The sequence below is a fragment of the Syngnathus floridae genome, chromosome 19 (genome assembly GCF_059516105.1).
Source record: "Syngnathus floridae isolate MCC-2025c chromosome 19, RoL_Sflo_1.0, whole genome shotgun sequence".
Taxonomy (NCBI): domain Eukaryota; kingdom Metazoa; phylum Chordata; class Actinopteri; order Syngnathiformes; family Syngnathidae; genus Syngnathus; species Syngnathus floridae.
The window spans coordinates 4,969,836-4,994,658 of record NC_142431.1 but is presented as its reverse complement, the minus strand read 5'-3'; the positions used below and the strand labels follow the sequence as shown (position 1 = coordinate 4,994,658).

At 38.4% G+C, this 24,823-nt stretch overlaps 3 protein-coding genes across 9 annotated transcripts in view; 2 read left to right on the top strand and 1 right to left on the bottom strand.

Annotated features, from left to right (window-relative positions):
• cnih3 (cornichon family AMPA receptor auxiliary protein 3) overlaps positions 1–13,977 on the bottom strand; it is a 54,997-nt gene extending 41,020 nt beyond the window's left edge. For 6 of the 7 annotated variants that reach the window (XR_015854414.1, XR_015854413.1, XR_015854412.1 and 3 more), the window contains exon 1: positions 13,765–13,977. Coding sequence is in view for 3 of the 7 variants with exons in the window: in XM_088362182.1 (XP_088218308.1) it covers positions 13,765–13,938 (174 nt within the window). In the remaining 4 variants the exon portion in view is untranslated. Of the gene's footprint in view, positions 1–13,753 lie in introns of all 7 variants that reach the window. The other variant, XR_015854417.1, reaches the window with a different exon arrangement.
• LOC148381780 (intraflagellar transport protein 20 homolog) lies at positions 7,363–8,497 on the top strand. The gene is made up of 2 exons (XM_088361713.1): positions 7,363–7,503; positions 7,671–8,497. The coding sequence occupies exon 2, from the start codon at positions 7,682–7,684 to the stop codon at positions 8,078–8,080; it is 399 nt and encodes a 132-aa protein (XP_088217839.1). The 5' UTR covers positions 7,363–7,503; positions 7,671–7,681; the 3' UTR covers positions 8,081–8,497.
• ptchd4 (patched domain containing 4) lies at positions 10,465–24,106 on the top strand. Its single transcript, XM_088362179.1, has 3 exons — positions 10,465–11,040; positions 14,378–14,873; positions 19,878–24,106. The coding sequence occupies exons 1-3, from the start codon at positions 10,492–10,494 to the stop codon at positions 21,539–21,541; spliced, it is 2,709 nt and encodes a 902-aa protein (XP_088218305.1). The 5' UTR covers positions 10,465–10,491; the 3' UTR covers positions 21,542–24,106.
• The last annotated feature ends 717 nt before the right edge of the window (positions 24,107–24,823 follow it).

Sequence of the window (24,823 nt, the reverse complement as noted above, 5' to 3'; positions counted from 1 at the left end):
ATCTATCTACATGTAAACGGATATTATATCAAAATTGGGCACTTAAACATAGTGGAATCCAGCCTGAGGAAAGCTAATCTGTGATTGCTTCTGTCCCATGAGAGTGGATAGTGATACTTTCATGTGTCAGGCTTCAATGCTGAGGTTGTTAGTGAGGAAAAAAATATATTAAAGCGGAAAAATGATTGAGCAAAATATAATGCATTTCAGACATGCAATCTCCTGGAGAAATTCAATTTTGCCCTTGACTTAGCAGGAACACAGGAGAGCTGCATATTGAGTGCATTAACATATGTTCCACTTTAATGAGAAGGACAGATGGTGGGTCATTATTTGGGGGTTTATCTCTTGTGACTTTGGAGCAAAGAGAAACTACTGACCAAAAGGGATGGAGGGAATAAAAGGGTATATATGAAAGTGAATTGAGAGTGTTTATCACTGGGAATACCGTATTTTCCGGAGTATAAGGCGTACCTAAAAACCTAAAATGTTCTCAAAAGCCGACAGTGCCTCTTATAGTCCGGTGTGCCTTATATATGGACCAAATTCCTAAATTTAAACTGGTCCCAAGCAATGTGTCATGAAATCAATCATAAGTGGCCCGCTGAAGACTATGAATCATGAATCAAAAAGACTATGGATCGTTATTTTGTGATTATAAAGTAATTTGTTGCGTCTGAAGTTGAAATAAAAAAGATAAAATGGAGAATGATTTGATTTGGATTAAAAATCTGACATGATGCATTAATGGTGTGCCTTATAGTCCGGCGCGCCTTATGTAAGGACAAAGTTTTAAAATGGGCCATTCATTGAAGGTGCGCCTTATAGTCCGGTGCGCCTTGTAGTCCGGAAAATACGGTAATAATTTTTTTTATATATATTACCAATCGTAATTACCATGTGACTGAAATGCCAACAAGATGATAACATTAATAATGGTTAAAAAAAATGGCTGTCACCTGAAGTAAGACTTGGTCAAAAAGGTCTTATGTTAAGGTCCACTCAACATTAAACCATCAGAGTAGTTATTGCCAAGCCAAGAGCTTGTCATGTTTATTATAACTGCCCTTGACACTGCACGGCCTCACATTAAGTCATCAAACCAAAATGAAACCGTCACATGCTAACACATTTGAAACGTTTATCCTCTTATTCTTTTATATTACGGTTCTGTGGGTGATATGCAAATGAGCCCTAACTGTGACACTGCGATGGAAGCTCACAGAAACTTGCAAATCGCCGTGAATAAACAAATAACTTTGAAAAGATGGCCAGCATGCCACTGTCACAAAAGACACACACATCCACACACACATTTTGTAAATTGCCTTCCTCTAATGCCCCCTCAATGCACTCACTGTGTATAATGAGCTCAACTGGCTGGTGAAAATGAATGACTGAAGAAAGATAACACACAATCTAACATGATTTCATTGCGTAACAATAATCAGTGTCAACTGAGAGCTTCAATTTGTTTTGTGGCTGTCCTGTTCTTTCTTAATGAAATTATCCCTATTTATTGATGAATTTATTTTATCAAATTGCTGTCATTATAAACTGTGGTCTTAGAAACTCCCTGCTTATTAATATTTCTTTTTTTTTTAAATGTTTGTTTTTGTCATTTGCAGCAAAGGTCAAAGCGATTGACAAGGAAAATTAATTTATTTTATTTTTCACTTAAACTCCAGTTTTTTTTTTTTATTTTGATCACTAATAACCGTTTCTTGTTTTGCAGAACTCTACACCGGGTAATCATGACAACCATAAACATGAATACATACTTAACCTCATCACAACCAATCAATTCTGCCGATACCGTGATTAACATGCATGAAGAGTGAAGTCAATGTGGAAGAAGGCACTAAGTGCAAGTACAGCAGAATTTTTTTTTGTGCAGATTGACATTTCCCTCGGCGAACATGTTTGGTACTCATCTATATTCTGATTTAAAATGCAGCTTGAGACACAGCGATTCTTTTACAATTCTGTTTGAAGAGCATTTTAACATCAGTGAATGAAAATGAGTTTACAAACAGTGCCTTGCAGCTTTGAAGAATTATCAACGATGACAATTGTTCAATGTGCAGGAATGTTTTATAATTGATGAATGTATTTGTCAGGGGTAAAATGGTGTTTCCCTCAATACTATTGATTTTTTTTTTTTGCTCCTACAGTCTACAAGTCCTCTGCTCTGAAATTGGGGCACCAGGATAAAACCAATTGCAGCACTGCAGTCCCTCCCCAAAAATTCTGCTTCCATTATATGAATGCAATTCAACACTCAGAATATACAGTATTTCATTTTAGTACTTTGAAACTCCAGTAAATCCACATTCTATTTCCCCACACAGTGAAAAAGCATTTTCCATTTTGCGATTACTCGGTGTAATGTTATGGAGCGGAAAAGGAGAGTCCAAGGTGAACATGGAAAAGTCCATGTATCATTGCCTAGCCACTATCTTCAGAGCTGTTCATGAGCCACCAGTCCCTAGTAAAAATAAATTGCTGCACTTCACAGTTCAGTAGAGAGAAGCAGGCCTTTGTGTTATTAAATGCGCATAAAGTTTGTGGTCAAGTATACAGACGCTAACTCTACATACAAAGAAAGAAAAGAAAGAATGTGTGAAAAATAATTTTGAGAAAAGATTTGCATGGAGACTATTTTATTCGTTCATCTGTTCATTTGTACGTTCACTTACCGTATTTTCCGCACTATAAGGCGCACCGGATTATAAGGCGCACCTTCAATGAATAGCCCATTTGAAAACTTTGTCCATATATAAGGCGCACCGGATTATAAGGCGCATAGAATAAATAACTCAACGTGGCTCAAACGTTAATGCGCTCACAATATAGTAACACTTGAAATAGTGAAAACAATAACAATATATCAATAACTCAATGTTGCTCAAACGTTAAGATCACACAACACACAAAATAAACACGTAAAGCTTACTTTAATAAATTAGTCCTCATCCACAAATCCATATTGGTCCATATATAAGGCGCACCTGATTATAAGGCGCACTGTCGGCTTTTGAGAAAATTGGTGGTTTTTAGGGTCGCCTTAAATACGGTATTCATTTGTTCGTTCGTTCGTTCCCATTGCAGGAAGAAATCTAGAAAAAAAAACTTTTACAGTTGTGGCAAAATTAAGAGATTGACGCATCATTATGTTGCTCGGACATAATTTGAATGAATCGTTTGGCAGAGTGCAAAATGATGCCAGCCGTTGGTGATCATTCCGACCAGCTGTTCGCTAGCTAGCATGACATAAAAGCAGGCTATGGGATTATTCTTGATTGTTGACCCAATCATGCCCATGGTGATCAAAATTTTATTCCCAATGAGAGGGGTGGTTTATGTCACTTGATAATCCAATATTTCAGATTTTTTTTTATGTGTCTGTCTAATTAACACTAATAGCACAGAAAATACTTTAGATGGATGGATCCTGTTTGATCCTCTGTTTCCCATTTATACATCTGCAGGAGTCCTGCATTCTCTTTCTCCCTGTGGGATCTCGACGGTTTGTGTCTGTTGTTGCTGGACCATTACCCAAATCCATGTTGTCAACGTGGCATGTGAGCTCTAACTGACAGCAGGTGCTTGCATGTGAAAGCAGCATGCTTTTGAAATCTTCACTGCAGGGCAGATGAGCTCATGCATGCCACCAGAGAAAAGTAGAAGGGTTCTACATGGTCAACAGGGGGTGAAAAAAATAAGACACAAAAGCCACAATAGGAAAAAAAGACACTGCTCAAACTCCAATGACAGCAAATGAGATCCATTAGCTCATATGAATGGGCCTCAAAATCCTCAAAAAGGCAAATGGAGGAGAAAGTGAGACCAGACGAGAAAAACTCTAATTTGTACTATGAAAAGAAATTCGTATTACTTTGCATGATTGACAGTGGGGCCATTACTATGCACCATTATTTTAAACACACACAACTTCAAATGCAGGCAAAAAAAAGTCTGACAGCGCATTATGAATTAGGCATACAAGCTATTTTTAAACAATATGTACACACTTCTAATAGCAGTAGAGAGTAGATGGGTATTAATAGAGCCTTGCAGGTGACTGGGGAGCTGGTCCATCACTCGTTTGAATTTTTGGAAATGTGGCAATAACGCAGAGAATGCAAATTATAGAAATATATTATATTATTATATTACCGTATTTTCCGCACTATAAGGCGCACCTAAAAACCTCCAATTTTCTCAAAAGCCGACAGTGCGCCTTACAATCAGGTGCGCCTTATATACGGACCAATATTGAGCCACTACACCAGGCGTGTCCAAAGTCCGGCCCGCGGGCCAAATGTATATATCTTATATATGGACAAAGTTTTAAAATGGGCCATTCATTGAAGGTGCGCCTTATAATCCGGTGCGCCTTATATATGGACAAAGTTTTAAAATGGGCCATTCAGTGAAGGTGCGCCTTATCATCTGGTGCGCCTTATAGTGCGGAAAGTACGGTATATTATAAAAACTGACTTGATTTGTAAAAAATGACATGACAAACCTCATTTGAACTCCAAGTAACACATTCATTGTTGCTGTTAGCTGTACATAATTAAAACCACATTTAATGCGTTTCACTTAAGTTTAAGTGGTTGCCGCTGAGGTCAAGGTGCATGAATAGGACAAACCTTGAGATGAGTATCACAGAGGCAAAGGACACAGGAAGCTGCAAGCTTGATGCTGTCATATTGGAAAATCTTTTGTATGAATATGAACCTGGCCCTGTCATAATGGAAGAGATAACTCACGAGGGAATAGGATGCAGGGACAGCTTGAAATTAATGACAAGGCCATATGAAGGAGAAATGTCATTCATACCGTCGTCGCTCTTTCCCTCATCATGTCTCAGCATGGCTACTCCTCATTACATAGATATTGATTTAGCTATTTTGAGAAGGCTGTGGGATCTTTTTGCTGGTCTGTCCTCAGCACGCAGATTAAATACATTATAGTTTATCAGCAATCCTGAGCCTTGCTGAGTCTTTTTCTGTCTGAGGGGTCATCTCCCATTGTCCTGTTACACAACACTGATCATGCCAAGAGGTCAGACATTTTGTACTCTCCTCAAGACTCATTTCGTAAGAGAGAAAGATGCCAAAAATGGGATTACCCCAACCTAAGAGCATGTTTACAGCATCCATTTTTCCGTTATTAATGTACTTGAAATCAAATCCATTCAATCAAGGCTGATTGAAGATGACTTAGTGGTCTGGTCTTAAAAAACAAAACAAAAACAAAAACTACATTTGCAAAATGCCGATCTTTTGGTGACTCAGAAAAACTAAGAGGTCATAATGCATTTTTTTTAAATTTGGGCTACAGAAAGTAAAGCAGCTATCTAAAATTTTTGACCAACGATTTATTTATTTATTTATTTATTTATTTATTTATTTATTTATTCATTAATTTATTTACGATTGTTTAATTTCGTCCCATTAAATTTAACATGCGTTTCTAGAAATATTTGTATATTAGCTATACACAAAATTGAAGATGACTTGGTGGTCTGGTCTTAAAAAGCAAAACAAAAAAAAAACTACATTTGCAAAATGCCGATCTTTTGGTGACTCAGAAAAACTAAGAGGTCATAATGCATTTCTTTTAAAATTTGGGCTACAGAAAGTAAAGCAGCTATCTAAAATTTTTGACCAACGATTTATTTATTTATTTATTTATTTATTTATTTATTTATTCATTAATTTATTTACGATTGTTTAATTTCGTCCCATTAAATTTAACATGCGTTTCTAGAAATATTTGTATATTAGCTATACACAAAATTCAACAACGATGGACGCACCAAGCACACAGTGATACTTGGTGACACGCACACACACACGCACACACACACACACACCATCTCTGTGCTGGACAAAGGGCGTGAAAATGGATTCCAGATAAACTCAAGCTGATTTTTGTGTCTTGCAATAATCCATTAATCCTTTTTTTCACGATTTTAATTGTGTTGGTGCTTAGGGACGTAGGGCAAGTAGATCATGTCGAAGCGGTTTATCATTTCAAATTTTGATTTGCTTAATTAAAATCGAAAGTATTCTTTGGTCCTTGTAAATTGCTGATAGAGAACATAGTGACGTGGAAAACCCTCGATCGTCATGACACATGGGGACAAGTGACATTGCGGGGAAGGGTTGGTTGAGGGTGACACAAGTTGCATGCCAGATGAGAGGGGGAGGGGGATGAAATTATATTTTGTCCACTTTAGAATGCAGGGGTGTCAAATTCATTTTTGTCACGGCTACTGATGAATAACTAGCTTTGAAATCAGAGACCAGTAAAAACTGTTCAAATATTTTAAAAAGAAAAATTGATAGCAATATCTTTAGTTTTTAAAAGTTAAGACAATTAGCAATTTTAGTATTGACGCAAGACCACAATTTGTCTTCACAAAATGATGTGACGGGCAGCATCTGGCCCCCGAGCCTCGAGTTTGACACCTATGATTTACAGTAATTAATCGACAGCTCACATAAGCTAGCATCGCATTCATTTCCACAGAATGCTTTTCTGAGTGAGCTCATGAACTAGAGAGGAGGAATAAAAAATAAATAAAAAATTGACAAAGAACTGCAATTTTGTTCTGACACAAGACCTTTTGACTTCACTTCATCACACATCTTACGTTCTGCAGAACATGCTATCAACAGATGTGGCAATCACTGGATGGGTGTCAACTTTCGGTCACCAGTGATTTCACCTTTGAACTCAATTTCATCGTATGCTATTCACCATGGAATTGATGGAGCAATTTGAGCCATTGGTATTTTTTTTGAAGTTACTCGACTGCTGCAGTTGGACTGAAGTATTCATCATTCTTACTTCACCGCAAATGTTTCTGTGAATTATTTACTGTACAGTTTTTATTTGTGTCATCATTGACTTTGCTCCAAAAAAAAAAGTACAAATGCCCATAGTATTTTGACGTGGATTTGTTTGGACTTCTGTTAGCTTAGTATTCAATTCCTTTTTTGGAACAGATTAATTCTATTTTCATCCACTTGAATGGGGAAACGTTCTTTCACTTTCACAAAAAATGAAGTTTCTATTGATTGACTGAGATTCCAAATCACCTCTGGCATTATTACTGAAAAAATTTCCCTTACTACAAACGTTTTATTTTCCAATTATAAATAAATATAATGATTTCAATCCAACAGATACTTTAAATCTCTCCAACAAACTATATTTTTGCTGTCACTGACCATTATCAAAAACCCTTTTGAAGTCGCTTAAACACAAATATCATACAATTATATTTTTCTGATGATGTCACCCAGTGAGGCTTAAACATAAACATATGATGTCATGTTGAAGCTTTGATTTGTTTTTGTGTCATAAACACACCTCAAGGCAGAAAAAAAGTTGTCGAAAACTGAATTATCGAAAACACAAAATGAATCCTGTGATCACGATTGGTATCCAAGATATTGATTGATATCCAACTTCTACAGCCAGGTGAGCTTTATTGATCTCTATGTCAATAATGAGCTAATAAGAGTAAGATTTTGTATCAGAAATACTATTTAAAAATATATTAGGTATTTTAATGCTACTAATGTATCTGACTTAAGACATCAGAGTATTTTGTTAGTCAATCAAACTGTATTTGATTAATTACACAGTTGTCCAGACTATGGCCAAAGATGCATTGGCAGAGGCGGGCTGTTATTTTGATGAACTCAACAAACTACGTGCACTCGAGCCAGACGTCAGCCAAAAGACGTCGGAGCTCAGAGAAGACTGCAAAGATTTTTTGGACAAAATTGTACAGTTTTTGAAGATTATCGGAGGGCTTATGGATTTGGTGGATGAGTTGGCAAATGAGACAGAGAAAGAAAAGCTGAAGGCTCTTGGAACGAGAAACCTGCTGAAGTTTGTGGCAAAGCAAAGGGAGGCCCAGCAGCAGCAACTTTCAGCTCTTATTACAGAGAAGATGATGCAACTTAAGCGATATCGTGTTGAGTATGAGACCCTTTTGAAAGTAGAAGCGGAACAAAATGAATTTATTAATCAATATATTTTGCAGAAGTGATGTTAAGATGGAGAAGTATTTACGCAAAACGCCCAGTTTTGCAATGTCTGAAAAATAAATGTGTGGTAAAAAATTAGTAAATAAATGAGTGTAATAAATTAATAAATTAGTGGTTTGGCATACTCTAAACTTCTCCAATTATATTCATATTTTTTTATCAGATTATTTTTTTAACCAAATACTGTATGCTAGATAACTCCCCGCTGTTATTTTGATTTTTTTTTAATTAGATTTTTTTCTATATTGTTCTTTATCATCATTAGCTCTTAATATGCGTATAGTGTGTATTTTTTTTTCTTTAATATTATTGTCATTTGGAAAAAAAGTTGTGGCCTATTTAGAATATGATTGCTGCTCATCTGACATGATACATCACAGACTTTTTGTAATCAATAAACGAAAAAATATTTTCCTCTACTGGCTTACATGTGAATTCTAATTCAAATTTTGCTAACTTTTTGCACGGGAGTTAAATCGATCTAAACTATAATCTTGTATTTTTCTGCACTTGCTTTCTCCCTTAGATCTTTTCATGTGGGTACGCGGCGGAAGAAACCCAGAAGGGGAATTGTAGTGCTTGTGCACAACTTTCAATCTAATCCTTCAGGGCGTTGTTAGTATGCACTGCATCTGTAGATTTTCAAAGCATGCTATGCATAATGCTGAGGTGTTAGCTCAAGTGTTCTTCATATAGTTCCAATATCAATTATTAACCCACTGCATGCATTTCCCACACCCTGATTCAAACAATCAGATAATCAACACGGTTCTGCGGAAGCTGGATAACGATTCTGATCATTTCCCACATCAGAATCCAAACATGACTCCTTAATCCTCACCTTTTTTTTTTATGCAATAATCCAACGTTTCTCCTTCCATGCCCTCATACTTTATCCATCTGGCGTACAGAAGATTTAAATGACACTCCCCGAGTCAGGTGCTGTGTCTCCTCAAGCAAACTAAGTGGTTTTGATTTATTGTTAAACAAGAAGAAAAACATCAGATAGTCATGGCAGCCTTACATATCACATCATGTCCTCCTGATTTAGATCTTCATGATCTGCATAGAGATTTAATGTGACAACAGGATGGCCTGGTGAATGAGTCTGCTTTATATTTCTTAATATAATCCGACTGTAGAGAGGAGCAGCAGGATTGTCTCAAAAATGGTTGATGTTCATATCTTTAAACAGTTCCACAAAATAGGTCCAAAATTGCAATAGATTCTTCAGAGGTGGGATGTTCCCAACAAGTCAAGGATAAGGTTTAATCCCCGAATGTAGTCAATAAACCAGTTAGCCACATAAGTGAGGTGACTGACAGACACGTTAGCACTCAGCAGTATTAGCATTGATTGCAGGTCATTCAAATAAAGTCTCAATTCCGACACCATAGCGGTAAATAAGTGTTTTATTTTTTATAACAAGGACATCCTGTGAGGATGAAAACAAATCATTTTACATTGTGGCAAATCTTTCAATACTATTGAATGGATTAAAAAGATCTTCATTGTGCATACATGTGCAAACATGGTGGCTCGCTTTAAGTACCCACTCACAAGAGGTGCTCTGCATGAACGTAAAATATGCATGTACTGTTCACTTGATTAGGAGAAGTAGTGGGCTGCTGACTGGGGTCCTTCTTGGTGTGTTTATTCCACATGCATCTCTTGATGTGTGCTTAGAGTCAATCACTCAACTTGATTATAGCCAATGCAGTACATTTAAACTGCACAGAAAATATATATTGTTTATCTTTTTTTTCTAGAGACCCAAACAATTGTTCAGTCAATTAATTCTGGTGTAATTTTCCCTCTTGGCGTCACATGGCCTGGTGCAAGTGCAACCCACCCAGCACGAAATCTCCGCACAAGGCTTACCCCCCGCAACATGCAGGAAGGGGGGGGGTTACCACCACGCTTGCATTGCCTGTTGCCGCTACAGCTGCTTAAATAACCAGACACCACTTCCACCACTAACATCACCCGTTCCATTGCCATCTTGCACTCATACGATTAACCAGATGAGTACCGCAAACATGCGTGCAGGCAGACGCGCATCCACATTTCACACCGCCGCCACTCGTCACTGGCGCTAGTCAAGTGGACGCGCGGCTCTCCCCCCCTTCCCCGCCCCCCCTCCACATGCAATGGCTTGAAATGATAAGACGGATTCTTCTGGAGAGGCAGATGAAGATGAATTAATGACTGTTCGATTGTCGCTATAACTCTCCGCGCGTCTTGCGGGCGAATTGCTGCAATGCTGTCTTTCCAGGTGTGTGTATGTGTGCGCGCGCGTGTGTGCATGGCGTTATTTCTCTTACGAATTGGACCGAGCCGGGAAACGCGAGTCTGATGTCACATGTGCTTCATCGGAGGAGACGGAGCATCTGCAAGCTGGATTTTGTGGAGGATGCTGCGGCAAGTGATACACAGAGGGCTCAAGGCTTCCTTCTACTGGTTAGGCTTATTTGTTAGCAGACACCCCGTTTTCTTTCTCACCGTGCCCGCGGTTCTCACCATCATTTTCGGATCTACGGTACTGAGCCGATTCAAGCCAGAGACGGACCTTGAGCTGCTGGTGGCACCGACGCACAGCCTGGCAAAGATTGAGCGAAGTCTGGCCAACAGCCTCTTTCACATCGACCAGTCTAAGCACAAGCTGTACTCGGATTTACACACCCCGGGCAGATATGGTAGGCTGATACTGCTGGCCAAGTCCGGGGGGAACATCTTGGAGGTGGCCGATCAGGTGCTGCAAGTTCACAAGCAAGTGTTGGATTTGCGAGTCAATTACAAAGGATTCAACTACACCTTCGCGCACCTCTGCGTGCTGAGCCACAGAGACAAGAGCTGCATGCTGGATGATATCATCACCATCTTCGAAGATATCAGACAGGCGGTGCTTTCCAACAGCACTTTCCACAAGGTGCCCGTCAGCTACCCCAACACGACGTTAAAGGTGAGTCGGAGTCATGCGTTAGATTAAAAGCAACTAGGCCTGTTGTTAACCTGCACTACGCACTCTCCTATCAAAAAAAATACTTATGATGGTGCAGAATGCAAATAGGCATCCACATTTTCTGAATGAATGCAGCATTTGCACTATGTGCATTGGTCCACGGTGTAGCAGCATATGAGGGGAACCCTCTCCATAACCCAGACATCTGCACGAGCTTTTCTAGGTTTCATCTTTCCATGTTTTGGTGCAGGTGAATTGATTGTTCATCTTTCCACACACACATGGGGATATCCTCTTTTTTTTTTTTTTTAATGCAGTGGTTCCCTCTTGCCATCTCCAGGCAACACATGCATGATTGCAATTGCTATCAGACTCCGTTAGAATTAATTTTCCATCTTTCCTCGTGACCTCATACTGCACTCATGCAGCTTGGAGTCCCCAACCTGCAACAATTGCTAATTGCCTATTTTTTTTATTTTTGATTTTGGGTAATGCAGCAGTGCTGTTGCAGTGTATTTACTTGCTGCATCATTCTAGGTGCATTTTTTAAAATTTTATTTACTTATAGTGCCCTTCATGTCACTTTGGCTGTGAAAAAAAAATATGAATGAAATAGTACAGTATTTGGACAGTTTGCTTATCGAGCCATAAATTCAACTCAATATATGATTTATATCATTTGCTGTTTTAGTTTTATTCCATAAAAAGAAATAGGTTGGATATGTTTGTATGAATGTTAGTCGAAAAGGCAAAAATGTCTACACGGTTTGCAAGAGGGGAAAACATTCGCAGCTTCTCACCCCAAAAGTCAGCTAGCTCCAGCTTCCCCGCTTTCTGAATGAGGACAAGCGGTACAGAGAATAAATCGATGGATTCATTGTCCATCCGCAATATCTTTTGTCTCAGTTGCCAGGCTCGGATAAACATAGCAACGTGACGCCATTTTGGGGTATTTCTAAAAATCTTCTGTTTGCACTAGTTAAGTCAAGTTTTTATAGGGCAAGTGACAATAATTTGGCGCGTCGATGTCTCTGAACTTTGACCTGTTTCTGTAATTGGGATAAGTACGGGCCAATCAGAGAAGGGTTTACTCAAGTTGCAAATAAAACGGTCAAGAAGCTATGTTGAAAACTTAATCGATTTCTTTTACTAGCGTGAAACCATAGACAAACCACAGACACAAAAGAAATGTCTTTCTATTATTCAGCTGAAAGTAGGGGTCTGTCTTCAAGTGCCTACTTCAACCTGTAGACGTGCTTCAGCCATGTCGAGGATCTCGTACGCAAGGAAATGAAAGAAGCTCCTTTGATTGGCTGAAGCAGCGGAGCCTTGCCTCTTGCAGATCTGCTGGTCTGTGCTCGAAATTACCAATTATGATCGACCCCACTTCCAAGCAGAGCAGAAGTTACGCCAATCACAAAAGAGATCCCTTAAATCACAGGTGTCAAACTCAAGGCCCGGGGGCCAGATACGACCTGTCACATCATTTTATGTGGCCCGTGAAGACAAATTGTGCAGAGTACAAATTGACTTCACTTAAAAAAAAGAGCTATTGCTAGCAATTTTTATTATCATTCACCTTTTTAAAATATTTGAACAATTTTAACTAGTCTCTAATTTCATAGCTAGTTATTCATCAGTTTGTTGTGTAGCCCATACTGTGTATAATATAAGGCGTTGACAGTTTTAAGGCTTAAGTTATTAAAAGAATGTCTTACTGTAATTTGTCTATTAGAATCAAAACATTGTCGAGTTATGCCTTATTTTTTTCAGTTTTTCTAGGAACTCTTTTTTTTTTAATGATGTGTCACATGACCAAGTATCCACAAAGTTATTATGATATGAAACGTCGACGTTTGGCCGTAATGTGGTAGATCTGGCGAACTGCAGGCACACCTTTTTTTTTTTAGTCGACCTTCTCATATATACATTTAGACATTAGCACAATTATATATAGAAACTAATTTGTTATTTCTTAAATAAATGAATGATTGACTAGTCATTTCAGGAACAATGGGTTTGATGGTTATTAAATATATGCATTTTTTTTTCTAAAGTACTCATCTAACTATGGTATGTCTCTATCAAACACAAAAGGACTAAGAAGCACAATAAACATCTCAACTAAATGACATGCTAGTTGAGGTGTGAAGTTGGTCTGTGGTTTCATCCAGCATGCACACCACAAGAAACCCGTCAGTGGTCCTGGCTGATATATTTCTATGCAGGGTACTAAAAGAATGGATCTGCTGTCCATATGTGTACAAGGCAAAAAAAGCAAGTCAACAGCATCCTTGAAAATCACATTAACCTTTCCAAAAAAAGACTAATTCATATGAATCAATATGCTCTCACTGGCAACGGTATGATGTGATTCAATACAAACAGGTTGCCTTGATGAAAAATAAAATATTTTAAAATAGTGACAAATATGTTTTTATCTATGTTGTGCACAATAAACATATTTGGTGTGATGACCTCAGCCAGAAACCAAAAAGGGAAGATAAGATTTTGAATGGGTGATTAGTTAATCAGCAGTTGAAGTCAAAAATACTCAGGAGTGATTTTTTTTTTTTTTGGATGGGACCAATTGAAGTAACCAATATATTAGGCACAGCTCTCATGATGCAGTACACTGTTTATGTTAATTTCAATTATTTCCATGATTAGATGTTTTATACTTGTTGTCACACGCTTATCTTAAAACACATACCTTGCTCATACCTTGTTGGAGATGGAGGAAGAATATCCGACATGGAGGCAAGCCTTGCAGAGGTAGAGAAGCGATAGCAGGCAGGCAAGGAGAAGCAATGACAAGCAGCTAATCCAAACTGTAAGATTGAAGCAGTAAAAAGCTATCTTCTTGGCTAACTGAGACTGACTAAGGCAGTCTGCCATGTGGGAGCAGCCATCTTTACCTGAACAGGTGCCTGATCAGGTGACTGACCAGGTGACCAAAGGCTGTGTCAAAATAAAAGTCCAAGGCTAACCAAAGTTCAAAATAAAGGTCCAGCCAATCCTAACCAAAATTAGTTTAAGCTAAGGAAACCAAATTGTCTCCAATATATACAACATAGACTCTCCACGCTTCACTTTCTTATCCAACATATGTCAGCATTAGCTTGGAGATTCCATTCTCTGTAACCTTGTCATTATTAAGAATATTTCAAAGGTGTTTTTCTTGAGTCCGTCCTACCATAGGACGACATCTTTGTTTTTGCTTGTAAATCTGTGAAATCAGGGATGAAACCTGCTGTATTGGTTATAACTGCCATGCTTTGCTGCTCAACAACGTACTGCAAGTAATTTGATGCCGTGTCCTTTTAACCTCTTGCAGGATGGTCGAGTGTCCTTCATCGGTCATCAACTGGGAGGCGTGTCCTTCTCACCCAACAGCCGGGACCAACAAGTCAAGTTCGCCAGTGCTGTCCAAATTACCTACTACCTCCGCAACAATGGACCTGTGGTGCAGGATGCCATTGCAGAGCGCTGGGAGAATGAGTTCTGCGCCCTGGTCACTCGGCTGTCAACTGCCGAAGCTCCTCACGGACCAGACCAGCTCCACATCCACTCCCTCACCTCCTTCAGCTTGTGGCGAGACTTCCATCAGACAGGTGTGCTAGCCAAAGGGGAAGTGTTGGTTAGCCTGGTGCTGGTGCTCCTGGCTGCCACCATATCCAGCTCCATGCGGGATTGTTTGAGGGGGAAACCCTTCCTAGGCCTCCTGGGGGTGTTGACCATCTGTATTGCCAACGTGACAGCCGCAGGGATCTTTTTCATATCAGATGGCAAATTCAATTCGACACTCCTCGGGATTCCATTCTTTGCTATGGGTAAGTATGAGAATGTTTTATTTTATGCTGATATAATTGTTGAGCGAGATAATAGGAAATCCGGATTCCTTTTAGTGCTTTCAATTTTCGTGAAACTTTCAGAGGTTTTAGCTATCCTGCAAAAGAAAGTTTTATTAATATCAAATACAATTTTATCAAAAGAAATTGCTCGGTGTCATATTGATTCATTCATTGAATTTTTTTTTCATCCTCTAAGATCAATAGTAATTGTTTCGGGGTTTTAGTAAAAGCAAAACATGTTACAGTCAAGAAGGTGCTCATTCATCCCCCCACCCATATTCATTCAACTTTTTAGAGTTAGCTTTTCTTTTTTCATTTCATTACTTTTCTTTTAAATCTATTGAAATCTGTTTGTAACTGCCTTTAAAAGTTGTATGAAATGCGCTATAAATCTGTGATTGTGTATTTTTTGTCACATCCATAAGATACTGCCTAAATACTGGTAAAACGCCTAAATTAAAAGAAAATAGTAATACAAAAAATTACAAAAATAAAAATTTGCTTATTCACACTGCTGGTACAATTCCCCCTACAAGTTGGGATCAAGTTGGTTATTATTATTATTATTATTATCAACACTGCAGGCCAAAAAAATCTTAACTGTGATTTTGGCACAATTTTATTCCACAATCCGTTTCGATTCAGCCCTGATGTAGACAGTCTGAATGAAGTTTAAGCAAAATATAGGAAAAGATGGATTAATGAACTTCTCGCAACCAAGAGGGAGGTGTAGTAAGGATGGTTTTGAGAAAAAGGAGCAAAGGTCATAAAAAGTCATGTACAGGGAATAAAAACATGGCAACATATAGCGAGAGAAAAGGATGGAGAAGGAGATGGATGAAGAAACGGAGAGGACTTGATTAAGTCTATAATTTTATGTGACAGGACCTTAGAGACAGCAGATGTCCAGCCTCCTCCCTGGAGGCTCTGACTGACACATCCTCCTCCTATCGCTGTATCAACGTCACATCAGGCTTGCCAACTGAAATGGATACTAGCTTTTTTTTTTTCTCCTCACTTGAGGGGCCAATCTACTAATGTGGGCAACCCATGTTGAGACTTACTGTATATTTTCCTATTTTATTAGTGATGAGAAATCCCCGCAAGGGCTAACTACAGTATTCAGAACATCTTGAATTTGGCCTAGTTTATTGAAAAAAAAAGTTTCTAGTTTTGTGTTAATGAGTTAGCCTGCAGCCACAGCAATATGTTGACTGCGATGGTGATTTTTTTTTTTTTTTTATCGGAGCGCAGGGACATTTCAGAAGTATTCCCTATTGTTGTGTGTTCATTTGTGGTTGCACAAGAAGAATTTTCCTCCTGGCTGTTTTGTTACCGACACCAGGCACGTCAGATTTTTCCACCAGTATTTGTATTTTTTAAAAACAAAAGAACATGCTTGAAATTTTATATCAGCGGCAAACATGTTATTCATCCCAGCTTGTTATACTTGTAATATTCATTTATCTAGTCCAATTTGTGTGGCACAGTGGCGAATATTTTTGTTTTCAGAAAAGCACTCAATTAAGCAAAAGCATTTTCTTAGTCTTGGTGGGTTTAAAACGAGTTTTGCAAAATTTGCCTCCAGCTGCAAAAGCAATTTGTCATTTAATGCACATTATCAAATCCTCTGTTGAGGCTTCGGAAGTATATTGCTGCTTTTTTTTTTGCAGCAAGACACATAATCCCAATTTATTCTTCATATTTGTGTCATTATTAGTGATAACATAGCAAAAAAAATAAAAATAAAGTAGCCATACCATTTCATTATGTAGTGCAGCGTTGGGATTTAACTGCTTTTACTTTTTCTTCAGATGTTTGAGCTGCATATTGAAAAATGTCTGGACAAAATGCAATCTCACCATAAATAAGGTCAATTGTCACTTGACCCTTTTTGCCAGTGACTAAAAAGTTGGATGTAGTAGGATAAGTGCAGTGAAATGAGTGCTGGGCCACTTGGCTGCATCAAAAAGCAGTATTTTAATACTGTTTTAATGCTTGCCCCCCCCCCCCCCAACACACACACACACACACACACACACACACATCTTTTCAGGATTTCTGCTCAACCTTTGAGATAAGCGCTGTAGCGCAACTTGTTGCTAAGGCATTTACTGGAGTTATTGGTATGAAGAGTAAAGGTCTCAAAATTAATCGATTAATCGACAACAAATCGGTTAGTAAATTAATAACCTTGTATTTTACTTGATTAATCATTTCGAGCTATTGTGTAATTAAAGATTGTCCAAATTTATAATTTCAGGCTTTCAAAAGTAATAATGATCTTATTTTTCTAGTTCTACATACAAGCATTTGTGTTTAATCAAACTAAAACAAACATCGACTATTATTTTGGAAAACAATGACCTTCCTGTGTGATATTAACTGTTGTTTCATTTTTTTATCACTAAATAATACAAAATATGGTTAAGAAACAGTCATTGATAAAAGTGTTTTTAATACACTTTGACGCAAATAAAACTGGATCTGATTATTCGATTAATTGACGGAATTGATAGGATAATCGAAAAAATATTCGATAGTGACAGCCCTAATGGAGAGATTCTTTTCAACCATACAGAGAGGAATATATCGTATTTTTCGGAGTATAAGTCGCGTTTTTTTTCATAGTTTGGGTGGGGGGGGCGACTTATACTCAAGAGCGACTTATATGTGAAATTATTGATCTTGATCATTAACATATTACTTACTTACTAGAATAGTTGATCATTTCACATGTTTTCGTCGAGCATGTGGATGGCTTCAGCTGGTTATTCAAGGACACCAGTTTCTGAAGATGGATGTTGCCACTGTGATTTTAGCGCAATAAATCAAATGGTATCGTGAGACTTGCGTACTGAGTAATTGCCAGTTTTGTGTTGGTTGAGTGCTCGCCCTTGTCATGGTTGGATATGGATGCACTGTTGACTGGATGAATCACAGAATAATTCATTGGATGCCTTCCATTCGCAATCTGCAATCAAGTTTAGGCCATAGAGTACAGGAAGTACATCAACACATTAGGCAGAACAATAAATCAAATTATTTTTAATGTGATTCAACAGCAAAAGAAAAATATTGCTCTCTGGTTCTTATCTTTATTTATGAGCTTAATTCACGAGAAAATCATGACACAAAAAAATTAAAAATAACTTAGTGGAACTAAACATGCATTTGTTTGATTGACAATGAGCCTTTAAAAATGCAACACTTTGACATTCCTCGATGCTATTTTTAGCGATAGTCAATCCTTTTGAGCGCCCATTTCCTGCAGCATGTCCCATTTAAAAATAGATCATCCTCAACACACCTTTTTATTGACTCCCATCGTTGAATCTACTCCAGTGTTCATCCTGATGGAAAAATATTCACTCAAGATCAAATGTGACTTTACATGTATGAGCAAGATATATATATATATATATATATATTTATTTATTTAAAAAATATATATCTATATTTACATTTTTTAAAAATTTTTATATATATATATATATATATATATATATATATATATATTTATTTATTTATTTATTTTCTCCGATTTTGTTCTTCCATTCGTTGCCATATGTTCACTTTCCTCATGCATTTTTACTGAGTTTCCATCTCATCTGCAGTCCCCCTTGCGATCCCGTCTCTGCCGTCATTCCTGCAGTCATCCTGATTGGAAGACTGTATGGCGGGTAGGAGGAGCTGACACGCTCTCTTGCCATGTGATGGATGTGTTTTTGGGATGTGAGAGCCACAAAGGTTTCAGTGAAGTGATTTAGTTTAATGACTCAGTGGCATTTTGCTGTGGGCCAAGGGAGGACGAGAGGGCAAATGCAGCCAAGGCTTCCATTATTAGAGTGGCGTGATCTGGCTGTTGGATTATTGAACACAAAACATGCACATGCACACACCTCGTCTCAAGAAAAAAAATAGCCCTGGTGGACAGCTGTTGACAAACTGCCTTCCTACAATACATTGAGCCCTGAACCTCCAAGTGGGACGGGGCAGATACAATGCCTGGTGTCTCTGCGTCCTTTCATACTGAGCTACAGTTGCTTATCTTTCCCTCGCTCTTTAGCCAACCCCGCTTGCTGACTAACTGCTGCAGTGGCTGCCAGACAGCACAAGCTGTCTGTCCCCTACACCAGGGAAGAGGTGATGGGGCTTTGCAGCTGGTTATGAAGGCCATTATTAGCCAGTTCATCATGATGCAAGGGAGAAAATAACAAAAACAAAGCAATTGTGCTAGCAAATTGCTGGACAAATTTGGAACTCTATTTAAAGCAGTTTCAATATCAGGCAATTACAGTACTGTATTTTCCGGACTATAAGGCGCACCGGACTATAAGGCGCAACGTTCAATGAATGGCCCATTTGAAAACTTTGTCTTTATATAAGGCGCACCGGACTATAAGGCGCACCATTAATGCATCATGTCAGATTTTTAATCCAACACAAATTATTCTCCATTTTATCTTTTTTATTTCAACTTCAGACGCAACAAATTACATTATAATCACAAAATAATGATCCATAGTCTTTTTGATTCATGATTCATAGTCTTCAGCGGGCCACTCATGATTGATTTCATGACACAATGCTTTGGTCCAGTTTAAATTTCGGAATTTGGTCCATATATAAGGCGCACCGGACTATAAGGCGCACTGTCAGCTTTTGAGAACATTTTAGGTTTTTAGGTGCGCCTTATAGTCCGGACAATACGGTATTTAAATTGATTATTCTATTTTAAGATTGATTTCTTGAGGAAATACAACAATTTGAGAAAATTTCAATAGCTGCACAGCAAGTAAGGGCCATGTTTCTCCCTACCAATGCTGAAAATTGTCTTCAACCAGTGGGAGACAGACCATCTTGATAGAGTCAATCACAGATTTAACAAAAATGAGGATAAACATTACACAACAGTTACACGAATGAAGAAGTTTGAAAAAGAATGTTCCCTCATCATGTACTCTCTTTCGTGTTCTATAGGTCATGGAACCAAAGGGGTATTCGAACTTCTGGCAGGCTGGAGGAGAACAAGGGAAAACCTGCCTTTCAAGGAACGCGTGGCTGATGCTTTTGCAGACGTGATGGTGTGCTACACCATGACCAGCTCGCTCTACATCATCACATTCGGCATGGGAGCGAGCCCTTTCACCAATATTGAGTCAGTGAAGATTTTCTGCCAGAGCATGTGTGTAGCCATCTTGGTCAACTACTTCTACGTTTTCTCATTCTACGGCTCCTGCTTGGTGTTTGCTGGACAACTGGAGCAGAACCGCTACCACAGTGTTTTCTGTTGTAAAATTCCTTCAGTGGAGTATCTGGACCGCCAACCCACTTGGTTTAAAACCATGATGAGTGATGGCCATGACCTCTCGACACACCATGACAGTGTCCCTTACCAGAATCACTTTATCCAGCATTTTCTTCGCGAACACTACACAGAGTGGATTACCAACACCTATGTCAAACCCTTTGTGGTTATTCTCTATCTCATCTACGCTTCGTTTTCATTCATGGGATGTTTACAAATCAGCGACGGTTCCAATATTGTAAACCTTCTGGCGAGTAACTCTCCGAGTGTTTCATATGCGCTGACTCAGCAGAGATATTTCAGCAACTACAGTCCTGTGATTGGCTTTTACATTTATGAGCCCATTGAGTATTGGAACTCCACAGTGCAGGAGCATTTGAAGACACTCAGTCACGGCTTCAACAAGATCTCTTGGATTGACAACTTTTTCCACTATCTACGTGTGGTGAACGTGAGCGCATCAACCAAGAGCGACTTTGTTAATATTCTCAAAAGCTCGTTCCTGCGGAGCCCCGAGTACCAGCATTTCACGGAGGACATCATATTCTCCAAAAACCGTGACACGAAAGAGTATGACATCATCGCCTCGCGCATGTATTTAGTGGCACGGACCACGGAAAAGAAGCGTGAGGAGGTGGTGGAGCTTCTAGAGAAGCTTCGCCCTCTCATGTTGATAGACGGTATCAAATTCATTGCCTTTAATCCAACATTTGTGTTCATGGACCGCTACAGTTCTTCTGTCATCTCTCCAATCCTAACCTCAGGCTTTAGTGTACTCACCATCCTTATCCTTACCTTCTTCCTTGTCATTAACCCCTTAGGGAACTTCTGGCTCATCCTCACCGTTACGTCAGTGGAGTTGGGCGTCTTAGGTCTGATGACTCTTTGGAGTGTCGGTATGGACAGCATCTCAATCCTGTGCCTTATTTATACCCTGAACTTCGCCATGGATCACTGTGCACCACACCTATACACGTTTGTGTTGGCCACCGAGCACACGAGGACACAGTGCATCAAGTTGGCACTGGAGGAGCACGGTGCGGCCATCTTGCAGAACACATCCTGCTTTGTGATTGGGATCCTACCTTTAGTGTTTGTGCCTTCCAATCTGACCTACACACTGTTCAAGTGCTCGCTCCTCACGGCCGGCTGTACCGTACTTCACTGCTTCGTCATCTTGCCCGTCTTCCTCACCTTCTTCCCGCCATCCAAAAAGAGACACAAGAAAAAAAAGAGGGCCAAGCGGAAAGAACGGGAACGCGAAAGGGAACGTGAAAGGGAGGAGATCGAGTGTATTGACGTTAGAGAGAATCCTGATCACGTGACAAATGTCTGAGTAGTTTTTTTTCGCAGTGAATATTAGTTGAATTGCGTAATTAGATAACTTCGAAGATATAGGCAAGAGAAGACGGCTGTGCCAAGCACAGCTTCCTCCCGGCCAATAGCAGCTAAGCAGCTAGTTGAACGCACTCCCATTCCTGACAGTGTCTTTCATTGGGTATCCACCAACAGCATACTTACTAGTCCTACTACTCGGTACAGTATATGTGAAACTAGGTTACCAGATCAAATTATGAATATATAGTTGATTGCTCTACTGAAATATTTGTAAGTCAAACTTTATCTTTAGCAGCCCTTATCTATAAGTGCAAAGCAGTCTGTGAAGCCAAGAAAGCGTAAACAGGCTAGTGGAAATGTAACCATTAGAAACTACCAATAAATCAGGGGTGGTTTGTCAATTTGAGCAAGTGTGTTTCATAGATAGTGAAAATGATTTGTTTGTGCCTGTCACCTGATGACTTGCCTGTGTTGCATCAACTGAAAAGTCTACAGTGGCCTCCATATGCTAATAACGCTAAGCTTCATGAATTACGGTAATGCTAGCTAGACTTTACCTGACCCAAATATTTTCAACATTTTTTTCCACAACATTTTGACAGTTGATTAGGTGTGCCTACGTAAAAGAAAAATAACATGGATTACGTTTTTCTTCTTTAGACAGAATTTGGTTTTACAGCAGAACACAATGCAAAATTAGATTTCAAATCAAGGAAGTAGAATCGTCACGCAAGTAAGCAACTACTGTATTTACCGGACTATAAGGCGCACCTTCAATGAATGGCCCATTTGAGAACGTTGTCCTTATATAAGGCGCACCGGACTATAAGGCGCACCATTAATGCATCATGTCAGATTTTTAATCCAAATCAAATCATTCTCCATTTATCTTTTTTATTTCAACTTCAGGTACAACAAAATACTTTATAATCACAAAATAATGATCCATAGTCTTTTTGATTCATGATTCAGTCTTCAGCGGGCTACTTATGATTGATTTCATGACACAATGCTTCGGACCAGTTTAAATTTAGGAATTTGGTCCATATATAAGACGCACTGTCGGCTTTTGAGAACATTTTAGGCTTTTAGGTGCGCCTTATAGTCTGGAAAATACGGTAATTCCTATAATGGGAAACCGATTCTGAAAAAATTGTTTATGATTCCCATCCTGATTATTTTTTCTTTATCTACATGATGCAGGATTCATTTATTGCTGTGATAACATGTAAGAGTTACTAATGAATTGGATTGTGAATGTATGGATGTTTATATCTGAGCGCATGATCATTTATTATTTGAAAGCAGCAATAATTGTTACTTTGATTAAGTTTGAGGTGGAGCTCATTTTTAAATGTATTTGTTTGTGGACTTTGGAATTTTCGCAATAGATTTCTTGAGTCCACAAATGACACGATTCATATTACATTATAAGCAAAGTACATATTGCCAATCACTGCATGCACATTTAATACTTCTTTCATCTGGCACATTAACACAATAAATCAGTATTTTCTGATAAATTTTGAAGGTTTGTAAAAAAAATTGCAGAATCCCTGAGCTATTCATTATTTTATCGTATACAAATGTCATTTTTTTTGTTTTTCATTTATGTTAGGACAGTATTTTTTTTAAATGGTATATACTTTTAATTTTAAGCCAAAATTTCTCTCAACTCAAATTAAAACTTGTCTCATTTTCTCAACATTATGAGTTTATTCTTGTAATTTGGTTTTGTTAGTTTTATTATTGCATTTTCATCTTATTTTTTTTTCTTTCATTTTAATACTCATTGTCTAACTTTCAGTTGCAGTCCAAAAAACAAGCTCTAGGTCACAGGCCCCTATAGACACTTGTCTTTTAGTGAGACGGGAGGCTTGTCAGTGCATTATTTTTCAGGCTCGCCGTGAGGAAGCTTTCCTTGCAGTGCCGTTGACAAACTCAGTGGTTCACTCATCGGCAGTCATCTGTGCGTGTTTGTGTGTGCGCGTGTGTCTTGTAGAACGATTGCACTGTTGGTGATGGATCAACGTTGTATGAGAAATGTGTGAAATATGTGACGGCATAGAAAGTTGTGTGTGACTTTAACAACTATAGTTCTTTTGACAAGTCAGCGTTGAATTCTCACTTCTACCTGTCATCAGTCAGACTTTGCCCTGCTTAGAAAAGAAGACGTGTCATCTATATGTATAGCGAGAAGGCATGAGGTTAAAAAAAAAAAAAAAAAAAAGACGGAAGGTGACAAATTGACTGTGGTTGCATGTATGCATGTATGGAACTTGTTTCTTTGCAAAATCTTTCCTGAGGTATGTTTATTCTTTTGATGCATATTGTGTAACACCGTGTGCTGCAAAAATAAGAATATGAGTCATGTATGATCGTAAACAAAAGCCAGAGGATATTCCCTGTGTAAAATAAATGTACAATAATATTTTGTATGTTTTCTAAGAAAATATATACTATAGAAAGATTTTTGACATGATTTTCGTATAAAAAAGAAAATGAAAATGGGTAAAAAGTTGAACACAGTAGACCAGTAATAAACAGTGGAATGTTACCAGTATACTAGATCTTATTCCTTGCACAGTGTTCTGTCAATGATGTACATTCACATTTAAATGAGACACAATGACATCCATTTTGTTTGTGTGTGTCTTGACTCCTTTTTCTCAGCTCATTTTCACAACTATGGAGAAGCCACTCAACGGGACCGACAGAAATGCCTGAACTGAAATCGTCCAATCGAACACACGGAGGAAGGCAGGGGTGCAGCTATGTGGTGTCCTGGGGTGGCCACAGGCACCCTCATGTTTAGAGGAAGATTTTGAGATTTCCTGCCATTGTCACACAGATGCAGTATTCTTAGATGAATTGATACTCTGCCACAATGCATTTACAGTTCCGTAATTTCTGGACTATGTCGCACCCGAATATAAGTCGCACTAGCTAAAATTAAGGGTAGATCCTGTTTTGTTCATTTATAAGATGGACTGGACTATAAGCAGGTGTTTTAATATTTAATTTCCTTTTATGAGAATATGTAAAGATATTACAATTTCATTAAGAATCATGAAAATCCCATATATAAGGCGCACTGGACTATAAATCACTGTGTTCAAAGCTTGTTAAAAAGTAGCGCATTATAGTCCGGAAAATACGGCATATTAAATGCATATTTAAATGATAGATTTATATATGATCTGCAAAAAGAAACCCTGAAAAATAATTAATCTTTAGTAAGGAAATGTTTCTCTCTTCTCAATAATACTACAACACAGCA